The sequence below is a fragment of the Scatophagus argus genome, chromosome 12, assembly GCF_020382885.2.
Source record: "Scatophagus argus isolate fScaArg1 chromosome 12, fScaArg1.pri, whole genome shotgun sequence".
NCBI classification, from domain to species: domain Eukaryota; kingdom Metazoa; phylum Chordata; class Actinopteri; family Scatophagidae; genus Scatophagus; species Scatophagus argus.
In genome coordinates this window covers 13839044-13861863 of record NC_058504.1, presented here as the reverse complement: position 1 = coordinate 13861863, position 22820 = coordinate 13839044, and the positions used below count along the sequence as shown (strand labels likewise).

General features: G+C 41.5%; 1 protein-coding gene across 2 annotated transcripts in view; it reads right to left on the bottom strand.

Annotated features, from left to right (window-relative positions):
- The window catches only part of LOC124067913 (A disintegrin and metalloproteinase with thrombospondin motifs 2-like), a 123379-nt gene that overhangs the window by 25745 nt on the left and 74814 nt on the right, over positions 1-22820 (bottom strand). For both annotated transcript variants that reach the window (XM_046405693.1, XM_046405692.1), the window contains one exon: positions 3348-3553. In XM_046405693.1, coding sequence (XP_046261649.1) covers positions 3348-3553 — 206 coding nt within the window. The remainder of the gene's footprint in view (positions 1-3347; positions 3554-22820) is intronic.

The window sequence follows — 22820 nt, the reverse complement described above, 5'->3', positions numbered from 1 at the left end:
GTACACAACTGCTTGAAAGCATTTTGTACATTTGCATTTTGTGAGCGTACATTGTGTTTTCCCCTCAGGTGGGCCTGGTTATCAGAGTATGTGCATATCAACCCTCTTTGTCTTTGGGCTCTCGGAACAGAGCTCCTCCGCATTGCCAGCCATTTCTCCTCTCTAATTGCTAGTTTTTTTTCTCTTTTTTTCCAAATTCACACACTGACACACATACACCCCATTTTTACACGTTCCAGTTCACTCAAACCCTCGACCTAAATTTGACAGTTGTAATTGATTTATGTTTCTGGTTTGCCAGAATGGCCAATGTCCAAATCAAATCACACTATATTCCACACACTACTAAATATTTACTAAATATTTTCTATTTTTTGCAAATTAGCTCTTCACTTCTCTCTCCTAGAAAATTACTTTATTTTATTTTTTATATAAATTATCTTCACAGCATCATAGTGCACATGAGTGTGGCAAATAAACCGTGAATCTAAATAAAATTCCAACATTTTGTACGAATGTACATGGATTTGCTGGTGAAAAACAAACAAAAAAAACACTTCAGTTACTAACATCACCTATTGAGGCCATTATTAACGTACCTCTCAAAGGAAGGGGACACCTGGTCAGACTGTTTGTCACAGCCATCCAAAAGGATTCACGTCACTGTTCATGTCACGATCCACCTGCTGACCATTTACTTGCACTACCTCCACCCTGTACTACCTCACTATTGTACTACCTCCAGAACCATATTTATTTTACTTGTCTTGTTTTGTTTTGTTTTACTTTATTCTATTTTATCTTATTTTATTTTATTCTATTATTATATGTTACTCATTCTTAAGCTTTATGTATGCATTCTTCTGATTCTGATTCTGAGTGGGATCCTAGTTTTCAAGGTCAGTCAGCAGTTTAGTTTTTAACACAAAGGTGCAGGTCCAGGTGCCCAACTTGTGTCCGTAATCCATTCATCTATTTAGGTCTCTTCAATATTTCTTCAGTCATAGAAATCATCTCAAAAGAAATCCTCACTTAGCATGGAAGGGGAAATAAAAAGGGTTCTGGCTTTTTTTATTTTCCTTGTTTATTTTTATTCGAGTGTTTGTGCACATATTTCGCACATGAACGTTCTCATTCGCTGATGTATTTTAAAATCTCTGGTGAATAATTAAGTCCTGCGGTTTGACCAGTTCTTGTACATTGATGCAGTTGAACAAAAATGTGGGTAGGGGAGGTAAACATGTGGGAAAGGAGTGGGAAGGAGAATTATCAATACACAAATTTAACTAAACATAAACATTAACACACACGCGCATCCATGTGCTTTGACACTCCAGCTGAACTTTTGCAGACAGGATTTAGCTTTCTGTAGGAGGGCTTTGAAGTCCTGCAGACAGCAGTACCACCCCCTATTCTCCAATACACACACACACCTCATCACCCACTGCGATCCTCATCTCGCTTCAGTAGTAGTTCAGAGAGTAATGAGACAAACACAATAGACCAGTTAAAAAAACGTATTTAAAGAATGACGCATTCATTGTAGTTTTACAGAATAACCTTTTGTACTGAAACACAGGTGCTTCATTTATCCCTCCAAGATGGTTGTACAAGAGTGTAACAGCTGTTACAACAAAAGACAGAGGATCACTTCACACATGCACACAGAAGCCTTTCTGTCAGATACGCTCAGTTCATCCCGGAAGTAAGGAGAGAAATTAGGTAGAGGAATTTAAGGAGAGAAGAAATAAGGAAATGAAAGGTATTACTATCTTTCTGTATGGTTACAAAGCTCCACTTCTTCAACCAATCAAAAAACAGTTTGAACATACGTACAAATGCCTTTAGAAGGCACCGGTGTCAAATATACATCAAACCTCTCTCCTAATCGCTATTTCAAGTCTTTCTCCTCACCCCGAGTTTACCTTGTATGTGTCTTCTCATAAACCTGCGCTATCATTCGCATTATACTTAGAAAGTGTTTTAACATTGTTGAGGATTTGTTGCCATAAACTACTCGAGTCAGGGAGAAGTAGCAATGCAAAAGAGCTCCGTGTAGAGCGACTCGGTGTTGCTGAGAAGACTGAGAGAAAGACATAGAGGGAAGGAAATAAAACAGATAGAGCGAGAGAGAGAGAGAGAGAGAGAGAGCGAGGGAGCACACCCATCCTGAAGTGAGCAAAGCAAACTTTCAAGAAGAAAGTCGCCCAGATGCCACGCGTGGGAGGCAGCCCTTATTTATTTATTTCTGTTTATCTGGCTGTCAGTAATTTATTCCAAATGCGCTGTTTAAAATACTCCTTTTCCCTTTGTCTCTCCATTGCTTCCCCACAGATTAGAGGGGGGCTGCGACAGGGCTGCGAATCCCCTTCTCCTATATTGTCTAACAAATATCTAAAAAAAAAAAAAAAAAAAAGGTGGAGGCAGAGAGCACAGCAGCTCTTGTTCTTTCTCAAGCACTGAGCTGAGACAAAGAGGTGTGGTAGGATTTGCTGCTGTATGTTGCACCTGCTTAACATTCGGGGATTGGTTCCTTGCACAGTGGGTCTCAGCACAAGTTAAAGCAAACAGGAGCACGCACACAAACTGACGCGCACACACGAATCTGCGCGCGTATGCGTACGAATGCATGCAAGCGGCGCTCTCACCAAAGGTTTAATTTGCAAAGATTAAAGTCTGCAGTGTGTTTAGTGTCACATCAACACACAAGTGCATGTACACACACACACACACACACACACACACACACACACACACGTAAAAACAACTGGGAGTTTGAGTGCTTTGGCTAAGTGTTGTTGTGGCCTGGAGCATACTGCCTGCTGTTTCTGCAGCTCTCTCTCTCTTTTTCTTTTCACTCTCTCTCTCTCTCTCTCTCTCTCACACACACACACACACACACACAATGAATGATGAGATGACACAAAGCCTGATGAAATGATATGTCGGAGCCCCTTCAGAGCGCAGGGCTCACCTCTCACACACACACTCAAACAAATGAAATCTCATCATATTCAGACAGAGAAGAAAGGATTACCTGCGGCTGATTGCTGGATGAGAACATGTAAAAAGGGAATTGAATCCTCATTCACTTGGTGTGTGTGTGTGTGTGTGTGTGTGTGTGTGAGAGAGAGAGAGAGAGAGAGAGAGAGAGTGTGTTTCACCCTCAGTCTTTGACCTCTACGTGACTTACTTCCTCTTCAACACAAATAAAAGCAAGATGACAAATGTCATTTTGGGGAGTTTGGGTTGATGGGTGTAGAGATAATGATGCATTTATGGACTCTGATTGATTGCATGTAGTGTGTGTGTGTGTGTGTCTAGCTGTGCAAGCCACCAGCACTTACAATGTTCATGAGTGTGAGCAGGTACTTCTGGACATGCTCCTTTCCATGAAATTGGACCACCGAGTCATCAACACCCAACAGGACCTCGATGTTGTAGGCCCTGTCCAGGCTCTGCCTGCGCATCCGCCCCGCTCGTGTGTGGTTGATGCTTTGCTCCACACCGAGGTACAGGGACTCCAGGTCCATCAGACCACCGAGATCAGCTCCTGGAGATATGAACATACACACAAAGATCCTCTATGAACATATGCAATGAGACAAGAGCTATTGAAATTGGTACATAAACTCACAGGTGAATGAAGCAAAAGAAAAAAACAAAACAAACTCCTTTCTTTATTTGTTTGGAGTATGTAATTTATTGAAATGCTGATCTAGAAATCTCTTTAAATAGCAACCAACTAATTCTATGTAATTCTCTGCGAGGATAGAGAGGATATTTTAATAACATAAGCAGGTAATCTGTGATAAACAGCGAGAAGTTTGGACAAGCACCAGGTCAGGTAGCATAATTCAGCGGATTAAACCAGAATTATCTGTTGCCAGAACTCATGTTTTAAAACTCAAACTAAAGCAAGACTCTGAGTCACACATTCTCTGTAGATCTGTACCATGCTGTCACAAATTACTATCAAGAAACAACTCCCAAAGCAACTATTTAAATTTACACAAAGCACAGTTACGTTTGTCCTGTCATTTATCAAACGCAGGTCAGATTGTCCCGTTTCTCTGACGTTATCTCAATGAGCAGATACTTCAAGCGTTTACATTCTTCTAAATGTGCTCAGCAAGTGCGTGTCTCCACGTGTGCCACTCTGTACAGCACTAAAGTGTTGTGAACACTATTGTTGTGGTTGCGCAAGTCATACATTCACATGCGGACGCACATGCATTTAGTTGGGCGTTTGCATTATGCTGTCTGTGTGTCTGTCTCCTGTTTGCTTTCCAAGACACCAGTTGATGAGAATCGAGCATGTGTGTCTCTTGTAACTGGTGGTAACGGTGCGGCTATCCTACACAGATCCTCTCCTAATCAACCAAATATTTCTACTCCCATCTGAATAAAGGCAGCAGATGGTGCTTGCTAAACACATGGATTAAGGCAGCTCCCTCACACAGGGGCTGCCCACCCTGCTCTTTTCTTGGCTTGCTCCATGTTGGAAAAAAAAACAAAGTAAATTACACGAGAAACTCAATTTGAGGTCATTCTATCAGAAAAGTATGCAGCCTACCTGTCTGTTTAGATCACTGATCACTTCTCTGGATTTGCCTGTTTGTCAGATGTGTGTTGATGTATTGTTTGTACATTTTTGGATAAACTGGCGTCCTCACTCCTAACTGACTGTATTAAGTTTAAACATCTAGTCTGATCAGATCCTGTTTCTTTTTTCTTCTTCTGGCAAATTGTTGCAGCCAGTGAAGATACAGAAGATAAATTATCCTGTCTCTAAAGCCAAGGCCATCCTTCCCTCACTTGCTGTCCTCCCTCATCATTCCTCTCTCTCTCTCTCTCTCTCTCTCATGGTAGACAGACACAGCGTTGCCTTGCTTGTATGGAAGCCGTGCAGGGGCAAGTCATGCAATCTTGAGCATGTGGTCTCAGTGGATTCAACAAAGCACTATCCTCCCTGACTCCAGCCAAGGCCTCCCACAGCCAAGGCTCACACACAACACAGTTCAGCTCACAGTTTGTAACTGTGTGTGCAGGTGCTGGTGTGTGAGTGCTGCGTAGACAAACGTTTCCAATTGGGCTATAAATCACAGTTGCAGCAGGAGCTTTAATTTAGTTGAAGTCTGGGTGCAGGCCCAACTGTAATGCTGCTTTTTGACTGCGGAGCTTTATTTAGAGGTGCTGGGTAGTTAGTCGATTCAACACGTTTAATGAGGGGACAGTCGGAGCTCCGGTGTTTAGACACATACGATTAGAAGACGTGTTGAGCGAAGGGGAAAAGAACAAGATGCAAGAGGAAGATACAGCGAGACAAGGGGAAAGAATGAGAGATCTGCCGCCTTGTCTCCCAATCAGCAAGGGGCATCCTGCTTTCCCACTCCCTCTTATGCAACGTTTCCAAGGCAACAGGCTCATGGGTAAAACAACGACCGCGTGGCTAATATTGGCTCCTGAGTCGCTAGCAGAATGAATCTGGAAGTCTGAATATGATCCCATATCTGCCCACATTACAGTGAGTGACAGAGTAAAACCCACACAGAAAGAGAGAAAAAAGGGGGGAGTCTAACATCGAGAGAGACAAGAGACTTTAGGAGAATTTAAAAATTTTTGTAACACATACTTGTCCTGTTTCATAGTTTCTCTCTCTCTCTCTCTCTCTCTCACACACACACACACACACATACACTTAACATTTCTTCTCCTTGTTAGTAAGAGAAAGCTGGATTTAAAGTGGCGTACTTCACAACAACCCTTGGCTCTTCCTCGTTATAGCTGCCTTTAACGAGCCTGATGTCATAACCACACCATCTGCTTTTAAAGACAAGTCCAGATATTTTTACCTTTTGCTTATGTAATGTTTGAGACCAAACAAAGAAAAAAAGACGTCTATTGTGTTCTCACTTTTAGCTCTGCGCCTTTGCAAAATTGCAGTGCCTTGAAAACTGTGAATGAGACAATGCGGGGACATTGCATAACACATGGCCACAGCTGTACGGTAAGAGGAAGGAATCAGGTAGACATAACTCAAAGTGACACTGGCAGAGTGGGAAACAAGAATTAAGCCAAAAGGTTGGTAGGGGCTGGTTCAACGAGGCGGCGAGTTCTAACTTTTTAAAACTCTCCCTTTCATCGCACTTCTGTCCTTGCTTACGCTATGATAGAAACGCTATTTTTCTCTCCCTTTTCTGGAGGAATAAGGCGCAAGAGAGATGGAGGGAGGCGGTGAGGGAGGTGAGAGGTAGACTCAGGGGTGTGATGGATGAGAGAGAGAGATGAGAAGAGACCAGAAGGACCTTGGGTGTTGCGAGTTCCGCTTCAAGCTATTGCAGTGATAGAGAATATCGCTCTGTTGTAGATGCAGTCTGTCTGTGTGACTGCGGGTGAAGCATCAGGATGCGCTGCCATGTTTCTCACACCAATAGGTTACATTAGCCTCTGAAACCTAACTGTTATCACTCTCAACCTACAGACATGGAATTGAGCATAACATTCTTTTTCCCCTTCTTTCTCATTCATTCCTCCCACACCTCTTATCCTGCAGGCACACAGAGACAACCCTTCTTGTCCTCCTACCTGAAACTTACCTTTCCCTGCCCATTCTCAACCCTCATTTGCATTTTCACACTCCCTTTTGTATCCCTATACAAATACAGTATATACACCTCCTCGTCCATCTTCCTCTCACACCGCCCACTCCCTCGCAGTTTTCTCATTCAGGTGGGGTATAGAGCACGGCCTTATTAGGAGACAAAGGTTCTTTGTCTTTCAACCTTTACAAAATGTCAAGAATGTCTGGTTACCCACGGAATACAAGGTGTGTGTGTGTGTGTGTGTGTGTGTATGTATGGGTCGAGAGGGTAGGAAGAGACTACAAACCACAACAACACGGATGATAATTCAGGTCAAACATATCTTACTACTGAGCAGCAGTCTTTGGTTTAAGGTGCCTGTTTGGCAGTCAGGCGTGGCACATCACTCATTCACAACATTCAGGAGTTCAACTGTATGACCTTACGATGGCCACTCCGTCCACCTCAGTAGGTTTGTATGTTACAGTGTACACCTACTTTGAGGCTAGATGCCTATACACAGCCTGCCCTCAGGAGTGATTAAAATCCCACAGTCCTCACTTATGAGTGGCAGCAGGAGGTGGTGGTCTTGAGATGCTGACCTCATTAGTGCTCACCTTCGTTCAAGGCTGTCACAGAGAGGCACAGTTACCCACACATGTGCACTAACTTACTTACAGAGACATCTTGGTCACATAGCTCAAGGCACAGACATTTTGTCCCCTGGTGACAGCTTTATGGGCTGTCATGGTGATGAGTAGCTTGGAGTGTTAATGCTGTTGCTAGCATCTGGGCAGGTAGCAACACACTGTCCCACACAATGTCCCCATACTGACTGCTCATTATTTCTTAGCTGCCGTATGACAGCTGTAAGGGCTAGCGAATGTGGAACACATAGTGAACTATGCTAACGATAACCATACCGCTGTTAATTATTTAGATCGGCAATCAGTGATCTAATTTTAAATGGACAGCTCCCTGAAGACCATAATAATTATTCATGCATCAAGCACTGAACTTTGCCCATTTATTAATAACTGCTTCAGGTTAGGGATGTTTATTTTGAACAGTGATTTCTATAATGCCAATGAGATGAGTTGAATGATCGAGCCTCGGATGTGGGTTTCATGTCCAGAGATTCCTAATATTTAGGCTGATTGATACATTATATCGATCTGTGCTCGCTGAAGTGGAGTCGGGAACCTTTTTTAATATTTTATGACGCAGCCTTTATAATCAGCAGGTGAGAGGGCCACCTATGCTTGCCACAGCTCAGTGTGTCTGTGTGGATTTCTGGTGTTTCTGGAGACAAGGCAACCTTTAGCTCTCCCCTCTTACATAACTGTCTGTCTGTCAGAAATGCACAGGGCTGTTGGCTGCTGGGGCGGCACTGTGGCGCACACCGATTCCCACTGTGTCCTGCTGTACAACCGTTTCATTAACTGGGCGAAGCCAAAGAGTTATATACAAATGATACAAATTCACCAAATAAAATAAGCTCTGGTGTATTTTGAAACTGACAGAATTCACACTCCTGATTATTGCGCATGTTGTCACAAACAAGCCTAAATTGAGTGGCGACATTTCTCACAAGCTGCAGAGCAGAGTGCCTCTTTTTGCATCAGTAATTACCGCAAAGAAGAGCAGCCCATGTCAACAGCACAAACACATCTCAAAACACGGTAATCCAATCATTGCCATCCACAGAGGCAATATTGTTGGCAAAGATTAATCTTGTCCCCAAACTCTCTCTCTCTCTCTCTCTTTTCGCTCTGTGGTTGGATCTGCAGAGCTCGATGTAAACTGGAGAGCCTTAGTGTCCAATAAGACAGCAAAGCCAGGCTGATATAGGGCTTACTGCAGGTCTCATCCAGTCTGAAGCTGACCTGTCTGACTGTCTGTCTGCCTGTCCTTTCTCGTGTCTGTCTACACCTGCCTCAGGAAACCAGACATTTATAAAGGTCTCTTATGAAATCAGAAAGTATGAAAACATCTCCAGCTATGACAGAGCAGCAAAGATAAACACATAACAACACCAGTACGCAGACAAGGTGCATTCTTCATCTGCATCTCTTATTACCGTCCCATCAAGCTCCGCTGCCTGTCTACTTTAAGAAAACTTGTCTGACTATAGATCATCCTATTGGGAAATGTTGGATGCATCAAGAGGGAGATTAAGAGAGAGAGGCTGACAGCAAAGTGCAAGGTCCAGCTCCCACAGTACCTATAAATCTCAGCAGAGACAGCCTCTCATTGGCTTGGAGAGTTTGTGGCTCCCTTGCCACCTCTCTTCCCAAACCTGCAGCACCTCTCTGCCTGTCACCTCTCTCCTCCTGTAACCTCATCCTCTAATTTTACAGGAAATATCAAGCCTGTCTCCTAAAAATTATGTTCTTACACAACTCATGTTCGTCGTGGATAATGTTTTAATCACTGAAAAGAGGAAATGCTTATACTGAAAGTACATTCAAAATGTTTATGTTCCCCAATATGGCATTTGATTCTGCAACTGAAGAGTGATGGACAAATTTTATGATTATGTTTGGATGACTCTCTTTCAAGATTGTGTTCTTGATAAACCCTTTGAACCCTATAGGTTTTTCTGCTCATTTTTGTCTTTACTTCCAGACTTTTGGCAAATCTATTTGTATGTAAGCAGTGTCTACAGATACTCTGGGACAAGTGTTAAGAAGAAAGTTTAACTTTATTTAATCAATTTATCTTATTGGCCACTTGGGGGCAGTGCAACAAGTGGTAAACACAACCCTGACTTCTCACCCAAAAAACAGGCCTGTTCCACTACAGCATGTTCACCAGTTGGTCACTAACTTTATCTATAGTGTACAGTGGGGTCATCAAAGTTTTTTGATGAAAACACCTGCCTGCTGTGGCTGAGAGTGGTGAGACCGAACCAAAACAGAAAGGTTGTGTCTCAGAAACCAAAAAATGAGCTTAATGAGAGGAAACCTGAGAGGAGATGCAGAGTTGGTTGCAAATTCTCTGTGGGTTCAGCACTTCAAGCAACATCTTTCAAATTACACACAGTCGTCAGACCTGATTGTTCATATAAAAATACTGATGTCAGTAACATACTCTGCTTTGTACACCCTAACAACCCACTCTGCACTGGAAAACCATTACCAATCTAAGTAATACAATGACAACAATGACATCCCCTCACAACTGTATTTGCTAAAGCAAATTTGTAGTATATCAATATAGTTTTTAGAAGCTAGGTTTTCTACATCCATACAGGTTTTTATTTCTTTGCTCTGGTGGTCTGTTTGTCACCTCTGCCCTCTGGCATATTCAAAATTGGGCTACCACGGGTTGACAAATGTGTCACTGCGGCGGAATGAATGTTCACTATTGTTTTACTGTTTGTTCTACTGAGATGACAACAACTGTGTTACGAATAACTAAACTAAATATTAAAACTGTTGTTCCCTGTCCTCGTCCCTTCTGCCCTCCTAGCTCGTATCCTCATTTCTCCTTCCTTCCCCCACTGCCCCAGGAAATGTCCTGTCCTGTCCTGTCCAGTCCTGTCCTGGCTGTGAAGTACTCAAAGAACAGCCAACACAAGCCACCTGAGACACCCAGAACCACAGCTATTCTGCCAGCCAAACATCTGTCAGCTCAAACACTGTGTAGATGAGGAGCGTGGAGGAAGCGATGTGGGGGGGACATGATGGAGATGAGATTAAAATAATTCAATGGAGCTGAGGAAAGACAGAGATAACGAGGAGGTTGAATTGGGTTCGAACAGTCCTGTGACTATTGAGAGAAAGTGCTTGACTGCATGAGTCTCATTTTGCAGTTCTGCATCAGAGAGCAGTATCTTTATTTTTTTAATTAGCACCATTTGGCACCTCAGAAGTCAGCTGGTTTGCTGACAATCAAACAGACTATTAACACAATACAAACAGGACTCATGCCATGCTAAAATAAACCTGGGCAAAGTGCAAATGGCAATGCCTTGGTGTTAATGCTTCAAACCGCTGAACTGCAGTGAAATAAGAGGTGTCAAACAAGGTGTGTCAACAGTCCAGGTATTACAGTCACTTCCGCTCTTTGAGTATATTCACGACTACATCCTTCTGCCTGTCTGTCTCGTGTTAACACCTGGATGTTTTGACAAGACAACCACAGGTGGACCGGTAAATACTTGTCCCACAGGCCAAGCAGGTGAGAACAGCCAAATAACAAACACTACTAAAACAGCTCACCTGTGTGAACGGCCGACATAAATACCGAATGGCCAAATAGATTACAGGTGTCTCACTCCATAAGCCTGCTGACCAATGACCACCTGCAAGATTTCCTTCAGGTATTTTTTTTTCTTTCCATTCTTCTCCTTTCCTGCTTCCTTCATTTCCTGTTTTATTCATTAAATATACCTTTGAAAATGCTTTTGAGAGAGTAGATATAGATTAAGGGTGTATGAGGGGAAAAGAGAGTCTATCTAAAGGTGTGAGACAATATGTATGCAAATGTTCGCTTCAAGCAGCTCACCAGCAGAGCTGAGCTCGAGCATGTCTGCCATAGGGTGGCAGGATGAGGATTTATCATCCAATAAAACCTCATCATAAACGATAATAACAAACACATAAGCCAGGCTGCAACATCTCTGACGCGGATAGATAAACAGTAAATCAGCAAAGGTATTGTAATGTTTTTGACAATTAAAGCGTGGAGTGCTTGTATACACCAAAGACTTGGACACAGGGAGGTGAATAAAAATAAAAGTGTTTTGGCATTTAAAAACTGGCATGCTCTTACACCAGGAGCTATTACTGCCTGGTCGGCCCACAAACGCACAGACGGAGTTCTTTTCAATCGCACAGTGCTTGAGCCAGACGGCAGAGAATTAATAAGGCACTACAGTGTATCGGTGTTACTAAATTGGCAGTGTTTCATAACAAAGTCTTTCAGAGCAGTTATCAATTAGAAACAATTAAAAGAGCCATTCATCATTCTTACAAAGCCGGCTCTGCACAGGGAGCAGCACTGACAGAGAAGCTGACTAAATGTAATCAAAACCATAATCATCTTTAACAGAGGCTAATGTTGACAGAGCCGAGGTATGTTTATGTTAAGATCACACCTCCGACTAGCTCTGTTGGACAGAACACTGTGCACGTCTATCAAACAAACACATGGCCACTCAAGCAAAATCTGTGCAGCAAAAGTGACAACACTGGAGAAAAACAGGATAAGAACAGGTTTAAAGTCAAGCTGTGAAGAAGCTTCAAAAGCACAAAAACAAGTCCACCCTTAGGCCCTTGGAGATGACATGTGCCTGCTTGACTTTTTTCTGAGCGCATTCTCTTGATGGACATAGAGTTTCCTGAATTGCTTCTTTCCTGGAAAACCCTCAGCAAGGCTTCCCATATTAATGTCCAGATTATCACTGTGTTGTTAGTAGCCGAGGCAGATAGGATCTTCATGCAAAAATGCACAGGGGGACAGCAAGCCCTACTCCATAAACAATATCTGCACATCCAACTTCCCCAGCTCTCAGTCGACCAGGGGGAATCGTGATGGCACAGGGTGAGGTTACAAGCCCCCCACCTCCCAGGCATATGGCTAATCAATGCAGCCTCTTCCGTGCAAAGGTAACTTTATACTTGAGTGGGTAGCATAAGGGAGCTACCAGCATGGCCTCCCTGTCTCTCTATCCTAATGAAGCTCCCAGGTAATCAAATCACTGTACACACAGGCAGATGGCCAATAAGGGAACAACCACCAGAGCTCTTTGATGGGATCGCAACAAAGTTTTTTAACTTAGCAGTGAGTCAATTTCTCCTCTCTCTGCGCCTATTTAACATCGACTAAAACTGACTGAACGTGTGGCTACGCAAGTTCAAAATGCTTGATGTGTCTTTCATTTCTGTGTGCCTTTTACAGCACTTTCACCGATGATGTCTGATAACATTTGAAACAGATTATGCATTTTTATTTGCAGGTCGGGAACCAAAGTTGCAAAATAGGGTGAGCTATTTCAGGCGTCCAGGCTTTCTGAAAGTAAAAGCCCTGTTCATTCTGTGCATAGAATGGGCTGGGCCCCCTACAGCAATGCCAAGCCAGTGCACCACCCAATTGACAAGAGTAAACAAGTTGTGTTATTGGTTCCACCTGTGTTTTCCTGCAAAGAAAAGTTCAAAATGTATGCTGTGGAAAATGTCTCATTTATTTAGGCACCATAAAGTGCTTTGACTGTAGTAATGCAATCAAAATGCTGACTAATAGGATTTTTTCAGACAGCAAAACAGCATGCAAAGTGCAAGATGGACAGACTTTTGACAGGGAAGAAAAGAAAACAACAGTGATGTCATTCAAATCCAAAATATGGAGAAGCTTGCTGCCTGGTATTCCTGTTTTCCAAGGAACCATTGGCTTAGAGATCATTAGATGACTCACAACTGAAGCAATTCCAAAGCTTGGATGGGCATGAAAGGATTCTTGTTGAATCACTACTACAAAAGGTTAGAAGATGCACTGAAAAAGGTCTTAAAAAACTATGTTGCAAAAACAGGAGAAAAAGGCAGAATTAGGATACATCCAAGATAACCAAAGGTAAGTGGGGGAATTTGCTACAACTTCAACTTGCACCTCTAACTGCAGATGCCTTCAACACAGTAAAGACTGTTGACGCTCAGCAGCCATCCTTCAGATTTGATTTGAAAACTATCAAAAGCTGATTTTTGGTGGGGCATGTATACCTCTGCAACCTGTTGCTCCTAGTCAGTAAACATAATGTTACACAGCGGTTAAGACTTACCCACACCCTTTACAGCACAACCTCAACAGATGGAAAGGTGTAGTGACCCGTGTCATTCCCAAAAAGGATATCATGCTGATCCATGTGAGATTACTGGCAATACAAGATATAAGTTGATTCTGAAAATTATTTTGAACGTATAGGTTTTGAAAATAATATTCGTTTATGGCCTGCTTTATGACTGGATAAAACTCGTATTTACCCTAATCCCCTCCATATTATAGGATTCACTATTAAGTAATTACCTTTCAGTAAACAATGACTCAAACAGAGAAACTTTGCACTACCTTAGGACAACTGTTGGCAGGCGACAAGCTCGGGGGAGGGGGCGAGACAGGCTGCTATGTGTCCTCCAGCAAGATTTAATAAAGAGAGGTTATTATTAAGGAATATTTTTCTTGCTCTCCCAATCTAGGAACTGGCAGTAGGACCTGCCTCATTCTCCTTGCTCTGCAGAGCAAGTAATACTCTCTAATCCTAGACACAAAGAGAGACTGTGGGGACGGGAGAGCAGGGGGGTGGGGGGGCTAATGTCATCAATACCATTATTTATTGTTTTTAAGTTGAATCCTTTCTTCAGCCTTTCACACCCTATCCTGTAGACCCCATCATGTTGGTCTATGTGTAAAAAGTACACACACACACACACACACACACACACAGGAAGCTCCCAGACCCATCCTATCCAGTGTGATGTAATGAGATATCTGCTGTTTCCCATTTGAGCCTCTTCATCCTCCACGACTGACGAGAGGATAGGAAAGAAAAGGAAAGGAGAGGAGAGGACGGGAACGAGAGAACAAGGAGCAAAATCAGATTCCTCCCTTTCTGTCTTCCTCCCCCTCTCCGTTTCAGGGAGTAATATGTCTCCATCTCTGTCTATCCTATTGTAATGGAGTAGGTCTCACTACGCTGCCTGAGGAAATTGCCTTATAGTCCCTCTGCCCCTTTTCTATATGTGGACACACACATTCTCACAAACAGAGCACGCACGCACGCACACACACACACACACACACACACTTACATGGCTGTGGCCCCAGTGACACTGCTTAAATATTAATGATCTGGTTCTTGCTCATTAATAATAGCTGCAGCGCTGATTACTCTGTGAATACCACCGTATGTGTATGTGTGTGTGTGTGTGTGTGTGTGTGTGTGTGTGTGCGTGTATGTGTGTTGATGTGTCGGCACAAATACGGAAGTGTGCCTACTGACAATGCATGAGCCAAGTATTTGTTCTGGCTGTCACTGCCATAGTATGCTGTGAATTGGTGGATTACTGACATCGCATTACTGAGGTAAATTAAATAATACTGAATTACATAGTGGTGAGATTGTTAAAGGTTAATATATGGTGAAAAATCCATTATCACTTGATGTCAGTGTGTGCCTGTCTTTCTATGTGAGAGAAAAAAGTGTGTACGGACGGTGTATTGATAAAACGAATACGAAGAATTACACATGGACAAGCAACACACACACACAAACACACAATGGACATATAAATATACAGAAACACCCACGCAGACGGGAATTTGCTCAGTTAAGCCATGCATGCGGCATGTGAGATGCAGCTGGCTTAAGTTAGCTTAGTGCAAGATACAACACACACACATACACACAGGCCAACAAAAAGTAAAAGTAGACATCAGTATCCACTGGGTTGTAATGGAGAACTTTGCGTCCCCTTGCTAAGAATAGCAGTACTGTAGCGAGCCGTGAAAGAGGAGAGAGAGGGAGGCTGCCGGCAGAAAGAGGAGTGTCATACGATGAGCTGTGTGTCCTTTGGTAATGATGAGTCAGCAAATCAAAGTAGCATGTGTGGTAAATGGAAAGTGTTTCAAATAAATACACAAATAAATAAATAAACATAAAAATGTTTTAAAAACGCTGACGCTGAATGAAAACTTACTGATACTTTACTTTTACTTATTTGCTTTTTAGAGGAAGTAGCTGAAGATGTTTTGATTCTGTGTTTAAATGACCGGACTTTTTGCAGCTGTATATCTGTTTTGTATATACTGTATGTTGGAGAGTGTGCCCTGCTGCCTGTGTGGGCCAATGAACCTACAAAATCCCCATTTCTCTGATGAATTACATTGCAGAGAGTAGAGACAAGGAGGGAAAGAAAGAACTGCACAAGGGGGAGAGTTAAAAGGTTATCAGTGTTTCTTTAAAGACTGTAAAGCAGTTACAGGGTTACTGAGCACATGGTCCAAGAATTGAAAAGAAGCAGTCATCCCCAGTCTTTTACCACTCCCTCACAGTTTCAAACATACATCACTATGATCCATGTAACATACACGTCATAGGCTTCAAGCAGATTCACAAGTCAGACTTCAGCTCCCGATGAGCCCCCAGTCCACCGATCAGCCACCCCAAGTCCTTCTCCCCCTGGCTGTCTTTACCTGCACTGTCTGGCTAAGGCTAATGTAAACCATCTTATTAGCACTGTGCTAACGTCTGCTCAAGATTCCTGGAACACTTCGACAGCCCATATTTTAATTGGATGGTTATAAATATTTTATTCGTTTAAACACAGCACATCACCTGCCCCTGCATTGACTCTGACCCTGTGGCTGACTGCTCAACATAAAGCGGGAATCTAAATGGGGGTAAATTATTTTCACAGTGATACACCACAATACTGTTGTTATTTGTGTTCGAGGAATTTGAATGCTCTGGAGTGTCGACATTTTGATGTGAATGAATACATTAATATATATGCAATAAAAGAACAGTGGTTTCAGAGATGAGCTGTACATACTGCAACATGCGCACACACACACACACACACACACACACACACACACACACCTGGCAGCCCTGGGGCTACCTCCAGGACAGAACTGCAGGAAGGAAAGAAAAACACAAGGACTGGAATAAACTGGGGTTATATATAAAAAGATGAGAGATAGAGAATGCATGTTTATATTCACCATATTCATATGACCAGTGTTTAAATGTTTATGCAGCTATGGGCATAATGAAGGCTAGTGGCCAGCTATTACTTCATTAAACTTTATTATTACTTTGTTAAAACATCTTCTCAAAGTGAATTTAAATACAAACAAACAAACCTTTAAAGGCGAACTGCCCTGATTTGACAGATCAATGTAGTTCTTGCGGAGCACCAGTGAATATGTGGAATAAATTGGATGAAATTATTTTGTGGCATCAGAGGAAGCTGTGAAATGAGTGACAAACTGCCTCAGGTGATGTCACTTGAGTCAGGGTCGGTCAGGGCTGAAGACTACAAGCTCACAAAAACTCTGGGGGTGTGCAGTTGGAAACAAGTGAGCTGACCAGACCTCTGTAGCCCACTTCCAATCTCTGCTTGAGGCTAGCCGCTCTAGGCTATCATAGCTGCCACAAGCATAACAATTTCCTACTGAACTGCCGGCTGTTGAGTTGGACTGCAGGTCAGGTTTTGAAAAGGTTGAAGAATGCCACAGAAATGTAGAAACGCAAAGCTCACAGTTACAAAGGATTTGGTATAATATGTTTAACTCCATTCTGATGTTGTGCTGAGTGAAGCATCGCAGGAATATCCACTTTTGGATGCTGCTGTGTGTCTGTCTGCTGACTTACTGGAAATGGACAGAAGATGGGATATTCCTTCACACTGTATAAAAGCTAAACGGATACATTTTCTTTCATGAGCATTTCCAGGTACCATGTTTCATCTCACATCTTCCTTTGTAACCACATCCTCGAGTAAGCTAATATGAGATTAGAGTGGAGAGGCAGAAATCAGCTTACTGAAATGTAAATCCCATGATCCAGTGTTTATTCATCATCTGAATTTCAATGGAATTCATGTTAGCACAACACGATAAACTTACATGCTCATTACAATCGCAGAATGCTAATTTAGCATTTTATTTGCTTTTGATTAAAATCAGAAGCATGATTTATTTTGCAGTACCGTAACATTAACGGTTTGAAAAAGTGACATTATTAATACTGTCAGCAGGAAAGAGCTCAGAATTTAGCACATTATTTAAAGACTCTAGTAGACAACACAGTGATGATACTCAAACTTGACACAGCACCAGACTTTGTTTGACAGCCCTAAAGGTGAAAATTGGTGCTGGGAGGAATGAAAGGTAGGACTGTGATGTGACAGCGTCAACAGTTAGAAGTTTGCACACACACGAGTGTGTGTGTGTGTGTGTGAGTCATGGCTGCTCCTACGGCCTTTAACACCCAGTCATCTGTCATCCATCAGCTCTGTGCTACTGCTGTCTCAATTGCCTGACACACACACACACACACACACACACACACACACACACACACACACACACACACACACACACAGTGTCCCCACAGTGTTCTTTGATTAATGAGACAGTTTACCGTCTTCCTCAGGCATTGACCAATCAGGCACGAGGACACAAATCTCTTCTCACTGGTGATGCTGAAGGCCACTGGTCACTATTTATTGGCAATTTTAACTCTGACTACCCAGACAGAGCGACGGACACCCTTGCCACAGGAATCCTCTGTGTGTGTTTTTCATGTGCTTTTGGTAAATTTACCTGTAGACAATAAATATTTCAGCTAGTATTTTGAAAAAACTGTTAACTGAAAGAACATCAGAAATGTACACAAACACACAATAAGATCTACTGAGGAGGTCTCCTCATTTTTAAATTGTGTGGGTATGCCAATAGAGTAGATAAAAATCCATAAATCCATCAAGGGCTGTGATTAAAGCAGATTAGAACTTCTCAGATAAAGAAAACAATGTCTTCTTATATCTCAGCAGTATTATTCCTTCTTTTCTTACCTCTCTGGACTTAATTAGCAGGAATTACTAGACTTGGTGTTTTAGCAGCTCAGTTAAACATTAGTAATTGAAGTGTTTATCTGCTTTCAGAGTAAAAATAACCCACACAGAAAGGTTGTGACAGTGTGACTGCATTCACAAAAGAAGTATTATTGTTTTGATCGATGAAATCTGAAAACTGCTCCTCATGGCAGATTCTATTTTTTATTTTTTTCCCCTGAAAGGCTTCGATGACAGCTTTGTTGCTGAAACATTTAACAGTGTTCCCAGCAGTTATTTTAAGAAGACTTTAATTGTTTTGTTTATTGTTTTCATTTTTTTTTGCATAGTGTCTTTTGTTTTTAATGGATTTAACTTGCATATCAATGGCTTAATGCAGATGGTCCTGCCATGAACTTTAGCCTCACTGGAGTAACAAGGGGTTTGGACACTTTGCCAGCTCATCAGCTCATCTTCCTTTTTTCATTCACTCATCACTATCCTGTTTCTATGTTCTATCATGTTTGTAAAGAAAACTGAGTGCTGATTTATGACTGGTTTATCTGTGGAGGCAACAAGCATCATATTTAGGACACAGATACATAATAGAACAAATTCAAAGGGTATGTTTATTTATCATGCTTAATATTCCCAACTAAGTGATAAAATATGATCTACGAGTAGTGTTATGAGAAAGTCAACAAATTCTACTACGCTCTAGTGATATTGATGCCATACAAGGATTCAAATGCACAGAGACTTAGTGGGAGGAAGCGTGGAATAAAAGAAGCCAGAACTGAACTTGGCCAGTACTCGACTGCATGTGAATCATTCTTTGCATAGTCAGACACGCTGTGATCTCAAAACTGGCTCAAAGACATTACAGCAGGGAGATTCAGGGGCAGGAAAATGGGGAAGGACTGGGATGATTAAAGTGTAACAAAGTTATAATCTGTAAGATTGTTATGAAATGAAATCCAATTTTTGCCCCCCATTCATGGTTGGCAATTTCTCAGCCAACGGCCAATTAATGTATTTACATTCTGTAATATTAACATTGTGTGGGTCAGCAAGAAGGAATTGCTTTAAGTTTTTGACATTGTTTTGTCAGTTCACCTTCTATCTATAATGGAAGTAAGGATGTGTTGCATTGTGGAGACGGCATGTCCCATGTAATCCATTTTCTGAGTTATACATATGATCACTTTTTAATTCCAGCTTTAAATCCTGGTCCTAGTCTATGCATTGGTGACAGTAATTGGTCTTTTCAAAAAGAAAATCAAGTAGTTGTATACTCAAATTGTTGTTTTTACATATGAATTTTTGTACTCAGCTGTGATGCTGGTCAGAAATCAAACACATGTGAAAAACTTAACCAGAGCAGGGAGTAATAAAAAACTGCTGTTCAGCCTGGAGGTAAGTTGCTCTTTAAGGAATGAGGAGACAGTGAAGAAAAAAGAGAAGCAAGGAACGAGGTAAAAGAGAGGAGAGAGGAGGGATGGATGGATGGTTCAGTGAAGTGAGGGAGGACAGTAAGAACAAGATGAGGAATAGGGGTCAAAAGAGGAAAGCAAAGGAGAGAAAAGCAAGAAGTTATGAGCGGGCTAAGAGTCGAAGGCACACACACACAAACTGATCACAAGCCAGAACACTGGGGTTTGACAGCTTGATTGGGAATCTTTTCAGAGCTCTCCCAGAGTTCTGAGCGATGGCAGGAAATCTGGAAAAAAAGAGGGATCACAGGGAGAATGTGGGTAATATGCCAAGGAAGTGAACTAACTTTTCTCTGGCGTCAGCACATCTGCTGTGGAGGACGCTTTATCTCTCTCTCATCGCCACAGGACGACATATGGCAGGAGAGGCAGAGTTCGCACATAAGCTGTCCTGTGACAACACACACATGCAAAGAGCACGACAGTGAAGACGTGCCAGCGTGCTCAGTAACTGTCTCAATGTGATTGTGACCACAGCTGCACAGCTGCACAAGACATGTTACATAAAAGCAAAGGGCTTGCACACTCACTGTCAAATGACTGCGTAAACCAGTGGCTCAGTTATATGTGTTCATCCCACAGTGGAACAAACTGAACACTTCAAACCTACCATGATCTGATTTATGTAGCTTTTCATATGGTTTTTATGAGATCATCAGCTTTGTCCTCACACAGAAACATTATCATATACATTTTGTGTCATGTGATTCCAGACAGATTGCAAGTCAATTTGCAATTCCAAAAGAAAATGTATATCATAGCCACGCCTGGCAACTGGTAATAAAACATAATTAACAGACTACATAAAGTTGTGAATACAACCTTTCGCCTGGCTTTCCTCTCGTGCATGTGAAGCTGTTTGAGCACTGGCCTCTGCATTCTTAACATTAATGTTGTCATGGTTATATTCACGAAACAAGAAAGGGGAAAGAAGCATAGACCACACAGATTTTTTTCATTATATTACACTTTGCAATTAAAAATAATAATCACAGCAAAAGCATACACGCTGCTGGTCAAAAACATTTGAGGTTATCATCCTCTTGCACATATCTCAAATCTGATGAGGATTTAATATTTGATTTTGCAATAATATTAACAATAACTTGGTATGGTGACTTATGTGAAGTGTAGCATTCTTTTTAACTGCAATTAATTATGGTATTCAGTTACAGTTCAAAGTCCGTGTATTGCCCAACATTGTCTTTCAAACACACCACAGCAACTAAATCATGTTGCCGCAGCCACAACATACAGAGTACAAACACAGCCAGCGAGACGAGGCAAACACAATTAAAAGTATCATTACATTATTGTAGCTTTGAAAAATGAAGACTAATAGCCCAGCCTGCAGTTTGCCTCCAGCCTCCACTGTGTTACGGTAATTGCTCCACACAAGCACACACTATTAAAAGGTCATGGATCAACAGTGTACGGACAATTACAATATGACCCATCTGGATTTTACAGTCACTGCAGTTCATCGGGTGCAGTAAACGGAAGAAGACAGTATTTTCAGCTCCTGCAAAGCTCTAAGCAGGCCTTGTTTTCTGCTACATCTCTTCATCCTCTTTTCTCTACAGCCATTCTCCACGTTTATTTGAACTAAATCTGAACACATCAGACTAATGCTACAAGACATACCAGCCAGCTCAGTGGGAGCAGAGAACACATGAAGATGGAGATAATTTAAATTTCTCTTTCCCTGCCCCCCTCTCTCTTAGAGATCCAACAGTTCTTCATCAAATTTAAAATAAAAGCCATATAACATCCATATATAACCTGCCCAAACCATTTGTAATCTACTGACTGTCTGAGCCATAGATTAGTGTCTTTGTCTTCAATGCTCATGGCTAGTATTATAGCCATTGTTGAATGAAGAATCACAGAGCCGTTTTTTATTCAATTACACTTCCCTAGGGTGTGCAGCGGCAAATGAACTGCAGTCTAACAAACTCCCAGCACCACACATCGCTCTGCTAATCAGACAGCAGCCGTGAGACACATACTCCACGTTGACAATTTCATTCTCACTGCGTGGACAAATGTGGATGATTGCCATTGTCTTTGTGAAAATTATAAAATTTATTTCATCTGGGGACAGGAGAGCTTTAATTGTTTACATGGTCAATAAAAAGTAGCCTAAAGTGAAAGGGAGAATGATACTATACCTGCTTGCATTTTACAAATTGCTAAAAGAAACAAACTGCACTTCAGTTTTAAATGTTTTTCATTTTTAGGATGTTAAGAATCAAAGTTCATTTTTCAATTTGGAAATTCTGGAAGCCAAGCTTGTAAATTTATTCATTTTTATTTTTATTGCTGGTGTTTTCATCCACTTCACATGATCTTCATCAGCAGGTGAAGTTTGCTTAGTTGTGAAGGAGAAAAATCTGTTGATTATTTTGATGTTTGTTTTTACTTTTAAAAGTTTTTTTTCCTATATATGTGATTCTTGTAAATCCTTTTTTCTTTGACTCAAAATGAATGAATGGAACATATGTCCAAACACATGACATTATGTGCCAAAGGTATATTCTACCTATTGAGTATACAGCATATGTGGATAAAAATGAGCCTGTATTTAGACAATATCGGAAAAAAAAACATACAAAATAAGACAAAATCTAAATATAGGTCTAATTTACTTCTACCTTTCACACAAAAGTTAGTCATGGAGTCCACCCACAGTTCTGTGCTCAGACCAATATTATTCACTATATTTATGCTCCCCATTGGCAACATTATTAGGAAACACTTACATTTTCAATGTTACGCAGATGACACAGAATTATATTCATCAATTAAACCAGATGAACCCAATCAGCTAACCAAACTTCAAGTGCGCCTTAAAGACATAAAAAACCTGGATGACTTGCAGTTTTCTACTTCTAAACTCAGACAAAACTGAAATTATTGTGCTGGGCCCTAAACATCTTAGAAACAAATTTAGTGATATAGCCACTTTGGCCCACATTACCTTGGCGTACAGCCCCACCATAAGGAATCTAGGAGTTATTTTTCATCAGAATATGTCTCTTAACTCACATGTAGCTCAAATTTCAAGGACTGCCTTTTTCACCTTCGTAACATTGCAGAAATTAGGCATATTCTGTCTCAAAAATATGCAGAAAAACTAATCCACTGGACTATTGCAACTCCCTGTTATCAGTCTGCCCCAATAA